Below are 11,095 nucleotides of genomic sequence, written 5' to 3' on the forward strand. Positions count from 1 at the left end.
TTTAAATATTTTGTTATAGAAACATATATAGGATCATAATGGTCGAGTAAAGGGGTGAACACATACTAATAAAATGTTTCACTACAAATACGTAAATAAAATTAGTAAAAAAATAAAACATGCAAAAAAATAAACTGAGTAATCTTAACACATAATATTTAATATAATTAGTACAGCTCTCTAAACTTTACTACTTTAGGCTGTAAAATAACAATTAGATAAGTTATTTTTGCAAAACACAATGTAATTATGTATTTTTAAATAAGCCCCTCAACGATCACGAAGTCGTGTGATTTCTTCGTCGACTCTCGTGGCTATAAGTTTGACTCCCTTGGTCGGATGCCTTTCTTTCTCATCGTCCTCGTCGAGATCGTGGCGCTTCGACATCCATCTCGCTTCGATCGATCTGGGATTTGGGAGAACAGAGATGGGGCAACAGTCGCTGATCTATAGTTTCGTCGCCCGGGGGACGGTGATCCTGGCGGAGTACACAGAGTTCACGGGAAACTTCAACAGCATCGCCGCCCAGTGCCTGCAGAAGCTCCCTGCCAGCAACAACAAGTTCACCTATAACTGCGACGGCCATACCTTCAATTACCTCGTCGAGGATGGATACAGTGAGTGCCTTGATCCAGATCCACTTTACTGTACGGTATTTTACTTGATTCGCTTTGCCTTCCTCACGGCTCTTAGTGCGTCGGTGCGAGCAGCGGATCTATGAATTTGGGTTGATTTTTGATTGATGTTCGTCGATTAGTTCGGTTTTGCCCCTATGTTATACGCGAGTGCGATTTTGGGTGTTTTTGAGAAACCGTTTTTTAGTTAAAAACAGCATAAAAAGGAGGTGACTGTTGATCTGATTTTATTTTTCCAATCTTTTCTAATCAAGACGTTGTGATTTGTTTCATTATCTCCATCGAGAATTGAAATTACTACGACTAGTGGATAATTGAAGAGGAAGCTGATCTAAATCTCAGGATTTGTAGACAAAGATGTTGGGATCCATAAACAATTACGATTTTGTGGAAGTTGTTGGATAGGAATTCCAATTGATATGTCATCTCATTTTCTTGACGTTTCTCAATGAGTTTGTGCGTCTTTTTGAGATTTGCAACCTTATATTATATGCTTGTTTCTTGTATCTTGTATCTTGTTTTCTTTTGTTTGTGACTAGTATAATCCTCGATTCATGATTAGGCAACTGAACGGAATATTGAAGCTGCGCTTGGTAGATTGGTGCAAGCATGTCTTGTTTTTCTTATCAGAAGTGTTTTTTCATCGCAAAACTCGTTGTATTTAATTCTTCAAAGATGGATTAAAAAGCACTAGTTAAAATTACAATGATAATTCTATAAGTGGAAAATATTGATCAACAAATTTTACTTTGTAAACGTGGCTTTTAATACACATAATGATTTATAATAATTTCTAAATTGTTCATTATATTTTTCTTGAGCCAACATGTATGTATTATTATTTGTTTTATTTTTTTATATTTATTTAATGATGACAACAAGATGAAATTGCATTAATAGTTTTTAAAATTGTAATAAAGTAAAATTTGAATGTGAAAAATTAGTATTAATGAAAAATTTAAATTTATTTTAATGTTTTTTTATCTAATAGCATAAAATAAATTAATATGATGATGTCATTGTTAGAGTTAAAATAAGTGTTATAATATATCTTTTTTGTTGGAATTTCACGATAAGAAATTGTTTTCCAAAATGTTTTCAAAGCATAAGAAAGAAGAAGAAAAATAGAGCTTTTGGAGCTTATGGGAAGCTAGTGTGGGAATTTTAGCTTGTCATCTAGAATTTGTAGGGAGATTTAGACATCTTGCATAAGATAATGATTTGGAAAAAGGTAGAGTTAGTGGAAGCACATATGGGATCATGTGAGCATGGTTGCGCTCAAGTGCTGACATGACGCCCATGTGATCGTGTTGCAAACTAGGCTTACATAGCGTGCATGAGGTTTAGTGTGGGCATTGTTGGTGCACTTTGCATGTACACATCATCATGAGTTGTATTGATGCGTTTTTAATTTATTGGTATGTAGGACTTATTGCAATTACGCCTCCACATAGAATGACTAGTTTGTCAATAGGCGGTGCACCAACATATTGATTCTGACCCAAGTGGTAGGACTTAGTGACTGGGTCTGAGTGAACCTGTGCTTTGAATTGGTGCAATTTGGATCATCCATGCATTCCAAATTAAGTTTGGTTAGGTGCAGCCAATCGAAACATTCCAATCAAGGGGCATAGATTGGTCTAATATGAGAACCATAGTGGTTTAGACAAGACAAATTTGGGCTCTGATACCAATTGTTGGACCGAAAAGAATTTAAATATCTCCACAATGACATAGTATTGCCCACTTTGGGTATAAGCCCTCATGGTTTTGCTCTTGGGCTCTACCCAAAAGGCCTCATGCCAATAGAGATATCTTTCTCTTATAAACCCATGATCTTTCCCATGTGTTTTCAATGTGGGACTATGTTGCAACCTTGCAAATCCAACAGTATTATCCCAATTCCCATGAACCAAAGTAACAAACAATTCCAATACTTCTGATCAAACTTTATTTCCTTTGCTGCCAACTATGGATTGAGTCATAGGCTTCACATCTGACCTTCATATGTTTGTTCGAACTTTGATGATTTGGCCATTCAAGTGTATTATAAGGTGTTGGCTACAGCAGTGCACATGATTTACATGGCAATCAAGAATTTTCCCTCCTAGATGGACATAAAATAGTGGACTGTTAGAGTTTTTGAATATTTCAACAAGTCCTTTGGAAGCGGAGTAGTAAATTAACTTGATGGGTACAGAAATAGCTGCTCACCTTACTTGTTTGTGTCACATGGAAATGTTTAATGACTAATTCTTAAGTATTGCTTTACCAGGAAATTACAGGGACATGAAGTAATTGATTTTCAAAACTTCTTGACTGTGCCATGACTAAGTTCAGTGTAATATTTTTGGTCATTTGAGCCTGTCTTTGTTAACTGTTTTAATTCTGTTCATCTTTCTGTAGCTTATAGCTTTTGGTCCATTTTTAATTCTTAGGTATTCGCACATGTTTGGGTTGGAAATTTGCCATCCTTAATTTGACCTAAGCAAAAAAGTTCCTTTAGATATGTCAATTCCATTATTTTTTTTTAAACAATAGCCTAGTAGCCTTTTTTTACTGGAAACTGATAGGTAGTTCCATCATTGAATGCAAATGCTCTGAGAAAGATCATTTCAAGACAAATTTCATTTTTCGAGTTAGTTGGCTGTAATGCAGGGAATAACATCATACACTTGAATAATGATATGAAATGTTAAGCCTTGATCTTGTATAGAAGCAGTCAAACACAGAGAAGCTGGTCCATTTCATGGCGTAGTAATTTAGTCTAGGTTAGGCTTTTAGTTGACATGGTTCGGTTGTCAGTTGCTGTATGATGTTTCTTGGATATGCATCATATACGTATCTATTCTAGAACCTAAACCAAAGTCACCTACGTATGGAATATAATGACAGACTACATTATTATGTGGACCTTTTGGGAATTGAAAAGACAGAAGAATGAGGGGAGAGATGAGCAATACCTTTGAGTTGTTTCCTTGAACAAATATATGCAGTTATGATGGATAATTCTACATTCTCAACATTCCTTAACTAGTTTTCTCTTCTGGTTTTGGGTGGATGGGGGGTTACAAGGAATTGAACACTTCAAATATCCACCCTCATCCCTTTATTCATCAAAGGAAAAAGAAAAATGGAAGGATGATCCTTCTTTTCCTTCAATTTTGATCCACCCATTGACTCATTTATCCAAGGAAACCGGCCCTTAATGTTAGCACTATAATCTGATGGCTTTGTCGATATTCTAAATTTCCCTTTAAGGTGAAATCATTCTTGCATTTTAGAGACATGCAATTTGATTTTCTTTTTTTTCCCAATAAAATTGGCTGTCAGCCTTTAGGCTTTAGTTGTGTTCCCCTTTCATGTGATAGATATCTGATTTCATTGCTTTCTTCTTTGTTTGCTTCCACGTAATAGTTCCTTGTGTCTGCTTGAGATTAAATAGCTGTGATCCTTCAAGAGGTATTATGATAATTAGTTATGTTATGTAGCTGAACTGAAAGAAATGAATTTCACAGCATACTGTGTCGTTGCTACCGAGTTAGTTGGCAGGCAAGTCCCTATTGCCTTTCTTGAGCGGGTGAAGGAGGATTTTAGCAAAAGATATGGTGGAGGAAAAGCTGCAACAGCTACAGCTAATAGCCTCAGCCGTGAGTTCGGGTATTCTTACATCACATCGCCATTCAAATTTTCAAATAATCCTGCTATCATGTCTAACCAGAGTACTGATTCCTTAAAATGAGATATTAGGTCCAAGCTTAAGGAACACATGCAATACTGCATGGACAATCCAGAAGAGATTAGCAAGCTTGCCAAGGTGAAGGCTCAGGTTTCTGAAGTCAAGGGAGTTATGATGGAGAACATTGAGAAGGTGCTCGACTGTTACCATACGCTTTGTTCTTGTGTTGAGGAATTTGTATTTTATTGTTACTTCTTATGATGTCCTTGATTTTTTTTAGGTTCTTGACCGTGGGGAGAAAATTGAGTTGCTTGTTGACAAGACTGAAAATCTTCGCTCCCAGGTATGATAGCCAGTACGATAATTCGGGAAGCTCCCTTAAATGCTCCATTAGATACATTCTCTGAAATTGACAAACAAGTATTGTGGATAGTTGTATTTTCTATTTTCCCTTGGATTCTTATTCTAAAGCAACTTGATATTTTTGTATGACAGGCACAAGATTTCAGACAACAGGGAACACAAATGCGAAGGAAGATGTGGCTGAATAACATGAAGATTAAGCTCATTGTCTTGGGCATCATTATTGCCCTGATCCTTATCATAATTTTGTCTGTATGCCATGGTTTCAAATGTTAATATTGGTTGTTAAGAACTTAGAGTCTGTTGCAACTGCTGCTTCCCTTAGGACATCTTACTTATATGGTGTGATAGCAATACTTGGATAATCATTGTCGGTTTGTGGTTTTACTTCACCTGCTGCAAATGAGTATTTTGTTTCCAGACTATGGAGGACCAGAATAGGCTTGGATTAGTGAATTGTATGTTATGTGTGTATAGTGCAAACAAATTCTTTGTTGTTTGGTCAATACGAAGTTCTCTCTTGATGCTTTCTCATGTAGCTTCAGATCCAGCTATGGATGTTCCATTGCTTTTTATAAGGCTGTTGGTTTATACTTTTATCTATAGCTGCTTATTAACCGGAATAAGTTCATGTTCTGCACTTGCTCATGGTGGTTTTTGCCCAAGTATTTTGTTTCCAAGCTATGGAGGGAGACCCACAATAGGCATGATTAGCGTATTGTATATTATGCGTGTATAGCATGAATTGATATGTTCTCTCCTGATGATTATGATTTTGTGGAGCTTCAGATTCAGCTGTAGATGTTCTTGTTTTCTACTGCACGGTATGCACTTTCACTTGGGGTGATTTTTGCCGTCGCCAATTTAACCATAGCAGCGCTAATGCCAGGTGACATGAAAATGGTAATTCTTCTTGTTTCAATTGTTGGTTCTGGTGCAATATGATTACTCGCAAGTATTTTTAAAACTCTTAAATTTTTTTTTCTTCCTTGTTTTCCTTTTTTTTACAGGTTGCTTTACATGATAAAGCTTCGATTTCGGATTGCTGGGGTATCTCCCTCATTTGATCGAAGCGACAGCAATAGGTATGGAACCTATAATACAAGATTGAAGTTAATATATGTTCATACAATATCTGACCTTTAACTCCAACAGTCAAAAATATCACTTTGGTTTGTCATAAAGTTAACAAAAGTTGCACACTCACAAGTATGCACACTTCATAGCACTAGTGTAATTTAAGTAGTTTGTCACTTGAAGTTCCATTCTTTAGTTTTTGATATATCAAGTTTGTTTTATATGGCAAGTTGAGATTAATCACAAGATTCACAACGTGGCATTTTTTTTTCGGTTCAATAGTATATATTTTTCATGATTCTTAGTACATGTCACACTCTGTTTGTAAGAGAATTACCTATAGGATGCCTCCACCGCCCCAGCCGAAGCCACCGCCTGAGCCCTCGAGCCCGCCAAAACCTACTCTGTGACTGCCTAGTCCTGATGAGTCTCCAAAAAGAAATAAAGCACACTTTCAAAGGTTAGCGAGTCACTGGGGATGCTACCAGCTCCAATGAAGGGTATGTTTTTCTTGTCTCCAAGACCTGCTTTCATGATACCATGGTCATATCTAGCAGGTAATTCTGGTAACAGATGTGGTAGTGTAAATCCTAAAGAGGTCAAGGTACTTAATGGTGCAAGGTCTCTGCTATCAAATAACTAAGAACCTGTTGTTTTACTCACTAAGTCTTTAGTGTTACAGTAGAGAGAACCCCGGATCTGAAAGATAGAGACTCGACATGCATTCTTAGTAAGGCTAGTAAGCACGTAAGACGGTAAATCTGAAGAATCCAACTGGTAATACTCACTTCTCATCTAAAAGCTTTTACTTTTAAAAAGGAAGATATAGTGTTAAGAACCTTATGTTCCCTTACTATATCTGTGCATCGTAATAAGGTGACCAGGAAGGTAATTGATTGCAAAAGGTCGTAGAGCGCTTTAAAGCAGTCAGTCGGATGAACATGAAAGTTTTCCTAGACTCTAAGCTGTAAACAAACACAGAAAGAATAGGGGATTTAATGTCCAGTCGTTGGGAAGAATCATTATAGGAGTGGTATTCAAAGTCTCATACCTCAAACCTAGAGTACCTTATCTTGCTCCAACTACCAAAGTTTCAAACCATCACCTCTTTCATAACCTTGCCATCATTTATGATCGAACTTGCCTATCTTCTAAGGTCAACCTAAGAAACTTCAAACTTCTCCTTGAAAAACAACAAGATCTTGAAATAGAAATTGTAAACCTAAAAATCGCCTTGACAAACCTAACTACGAATTGCATAGAAGGCAAACCTCTCACAAAATAGGAAGCCACAGAACTGGTGATCAAGCTTTCTCAGCAACCAAAGCTAGCAAAAGAGGAGGCCAACAAATTTGTAAAAAGCCGGAATAAGAAGTTGGAAATGGTGGAGCAACTGCTTCACAAAATAGAGAAGTTGATCGCTTGATGGGCCACACTCTTACAAGAGGAACCAAATCTTACAAAGATACGGTGAAAGCAACAGAGCAAATTGAGTCCCTCGTTGTAGGTTTTGCAAAACCCAGTGACTACCTTACTGTCTCAGCATCAAGTAGTGCCCTCATCAAACAAAACAACACGCAGCTTCAGCTACTAGTCCAAATTACTGAAAGTCTCAAAGACATATAGGCAGACTTGAAAATAGTCATCGAGCAATCAAAGGGAGGTAAATCTTCAATCAGTTTACCTGATTCCCTAATTGAAAAATTGTAAAATTTGTCTCTAGGACCTTCAGAGAAACTAAAAGAAAAGAGAGACAAGCTACGAGTATTCAAAGATCCCTACAAAATTCTTAAGGAGGAGCAGGAAAAGTTAAACAAAAACTAGATGGCTATGACTACTATAACCATCCAGGAGCAAGCAGCCAGCCTCCCACAGGTTCCGCTCTTTAAAGATCAAATTCGTGAATATAGGCGCAACCACAGAAGGTTACATAATAGATCCGCAAACACAATTGCGGCTCTAATGAGCTGCCATCATACCAGCGGAAGTACTTTACCATTCCAGAAGAGATGATGCCAACCATAGAGTATACATCCACCGATCTAAGGAAGTAATACTATGTGTTGATGGCAACCAGCAAGACCGAACCTTCATACAAGAGGAAAGCTATACCCAACTGTAGAGAAGTCATATGTAATACATCCATTTAGGAATCTTGCAAGTCCGTATTTATTTAACAAGCCATCGGATTCGAGCACTCCCAGGACGAAGGTATTCTACTACGACACTGCAATGACTAAACTGGATAATAAATCCAACGCAGGTAAATATCCCAATGCAACCATCAGACGTCAAGAGCCTAAACCTTATTGATGGAAGAATCTCTCTAAGTTTCCGAAATTATGCTGCTGCATCTACTTGAAGACATCCTCATTACAATGAAAAGGATGAAGAGGTTCAAAGCGATGAGGAAGAAATCAAGTTTTCTCATACACTGGCAATATTCCTCGAGCTTTGGTATCAACATGCTTAAGCATGGAAGTCCCCTTCGGCTCTTATGGAAGGATTGTGGCCAGATCATTATAAGAAAATATTTTAGATATTGTGGCGGCAATTTATCCACAGTAAGACGATAAACAAAGTAGAACGCACAATCTATTACAATTCTTGGTTTCACTGCAATGTTTCTTGCTGAACAGATAGCTCCATCTTATCTTCTCCAATTGGATGAGATGTCATGCATCGGCATCATTTCTGCTTCAGCAAAGGAAGTGGCTTCAAATTCTTCCTTTCGTATTCCTAACCTTCTCCGTCAAGTTCTTCGTTCCTTAGCCTCATTCACTTCATCCGTTCTAATCTCCTCAACAACAATCTACTTGGTCTCAACCAGGGGCCTAGTCACCTTCAAGGAGAGGGGGTGCGAATATATATATATATATATATTTATTTATTAATTTGAGTAGTTGATTCATTATCATTTAATATCGAAAATTAAAATTGATCACATATTTGAAAAGTTCATGACCTAAGTTATCTATGGTACCACTTTTACGAGGAAATATCACGATTTGAAATGTTAAATATTGAATTTTAAAAATAAAATATATAATAATAAACGAATGAACTAAATCGTAGGCCACAAAGTAAGGAAGCTAAATTAAAATTGAATCGAGTTTGAACTAAATTCAAAGGGTAGATATGGAGAAAAGTATTATGTTGATTCAAATTGAAATTGATTTGAAGTTGAGTTATTATCGAATCAAGTTTAATGTTTAAACGAGTTTAAACGATTTAAAAAGAATTAGGATATTTTTGACGAAATCTTTCATTTTTTTTTCTCTCTCTTCTCCCTATGCATGTTACATCCCAACTGGTCCCCTCGGGATGGTCTAGTGGCTAACATATGAGGTGTTGCCACAATGAGGTCTCGGTTCAATCTCGGCATAGCCGAGGTAAGTGTCTCCCTTATGTGCTAGTCATTATTCCCAAGACTAGTAGTCGCCCGTGATTTACCTCCTCCGTGTTGGCCTTGGGACGGATTGACAGGGGTGCTGAGGGCGAGCGTATTCACCTTTTGCCACCATATTACATCCCATCCGTACCATATGCCACCCCTTCGCTCATTCTTCTCTTTTATTTTTTTTCCTCTTCCTCATTTGCTTCTTCTCTTTCTCTTCTCCAACGTTAGTAAACCTATAATTTTTTCCTCTCTTTTTTTAAAGCACAAGAGTTTTTTTTTCTCCTTTCTCTTCTCCAGCAAGCAAGAAATGCAACACCAATTGTTGCCGTCTTCTAGCAACAAGATCAAACAGCCATCAACCCCCTATCTTTTTCCTCTTTTGGTATTTTTTAAGATTTTATTGGCACAGCAAAATAGTCATGTCTTATCTTATCTTATTCTTTTTGTGTTATCGCCGAGCTTACCGAAACTAGTCAAAGTTGCTATTGAAGAAAGTAAAGTTCTTTTTTTTACTTCTTCCTCTCTATTTTATCTTCTCTATTTTTCTCAAAAGCATTGATCTTCCAAGAATGATAAGTTATTCCTTCCTCGTTTCATGAATTTTTGAAAATTATCTCTCCTAATTGAAAATCCACTATGCCCCTGGTCTCCGCCTTTCTCTCCTCCAACCTCTTCCCTTTGATCCTCAAGCTGTCTCTACGCTTCCTCGGCTCTCTTGCGTTTCTCAATTGTATCGACCGAGTCTTCGCTAACTTCACCAATCACCATTGCAATACCTAGTTGCTCATCTTCTAAATATGTTTTTGATTCTGCCTCTTCTGCTTCTTCCTTTAATACCTCACTTCCTCAATCACATCTTCACCTTCTTCCAACTGCATTCTTTCCTACCTATTACATCGAGAAAATATCAGCTTGCTATATCCTCTCGTGATTATGATGGTAGATGAATCGAATGTTTATAAATAAGTATCTGATAACGTCCTTTTGTTACAGTGTGTGGCATGACGTCCATGTAATCTCTTAAGCATTCATGATTTGATTTTCAAATATGGCGCACTAAGATATTTTCTTTAGATGATAAATCTAGGATGCAGGAGGACTCTCTGTTATGGGTACTTTCAAATTTATTCTAATAGTTGATAGAAAATTTTCATTGAATTGAATTGATCATTTCTAAGAGATCTAGGGTTATTCGACCCGAAGCTAATACATGATGCTAGTTAAAAAAAATAAAATAAAATAAAAATTGATCTAATAAAAATTTATTTATATTCAATAGTTCATTAGTGAATCCGGTTTGTTAATATTCATTAATAAACTCTTTGAACAATTTACGAATACTTATTTATTAATTTGTGTAAAATTTAATTATAAAATTTTATAATCTTTAATTGCTCAAAAGTTAAAAATTAGAAAATAATATAAATTTCATAAATTAATCAACATTTTGAACACTTTCTTTCTGCTAGAGTTTAATAAGATTCTTAGAAATAAAGAAACTTGAATATACTAAGCGGCATCACTATACAATATAGGAGGTAAATTATAGGGATAGTTTGATGATAAGATATGGATAAGTAAATTATGAAAGATGGTTATATGATAAAATATATGTATGTAAATTATGAGAGATATTTTACCTTAGCCCCTTTTATATATGAGCTTAGATATCTAATTAGATATTTTATACTAATTAAGAATTGATTTTAAAATTTATTTAAACAAATATTAACTGTATCAATCCTTCAAAACTGGATATGCTAAATTTGATGGTTAATAGCATTAGGGTTTTTGTAGATTAAATTATCTAATTAAGCTTAACATTTGAAATTTTTATTTTTTATTTCATTTTTTAAAAAATGGAATTTTAAATAAAAAGTAAAACATTTGTAACCATTTTTTTACATCATTATTACATTATACAATAAAATTTATTTTTGA

The 11,095-nt window shown here is 35.9% G+C and overlaps 1 protein-coding gene across 1 annotated transcript; it reads left to right on the top strand.

Annotated features, from left to right (window-relative positions):
- The first annotated feature begins 331 nt into the window (after positions 1-331).
- LOC122008468 (vesicle-associated membrane protein 721-like) lies at positions 332-5,211 on the top strand. The gene is made up of 5 exons (XM_042564210.1): positions 332-617; positions 4,154-4,295; positions 4,386-4,506; positions 4,595-4,657; positions 4,810-5,211. The coding sequence occupies exons 1-5, from the start codon at positions 428-430 to the stop codon at positions 4,951-4,953; spliced, it is 660 nt and encodes a 219-aa protein (XP_042420144.1). The 5' UTR covers positions 332-427; the 3' UTR covers positions 4,954-5,211.
- The last annotated feature ends 5,884 nt before the right edge of the window (positions 5,212-11,095 follow it).

Source organism: Zingiber officinale, chromosome 8A (genome assembly GCF_018446385.1).
Source record: "Zingiber officinale cultivar Zhangliang chromosome 8A, Zo_v1.1, whole genome shotgun sequence".
In the NCBI taxonomy this organism is placed as follows: Eukaryota; Viridiplantae; Streptophyta; class Magnoliopsida; order Zingiberales; family Zingiberaceae; genus Zingiber; species Zingiber officinale.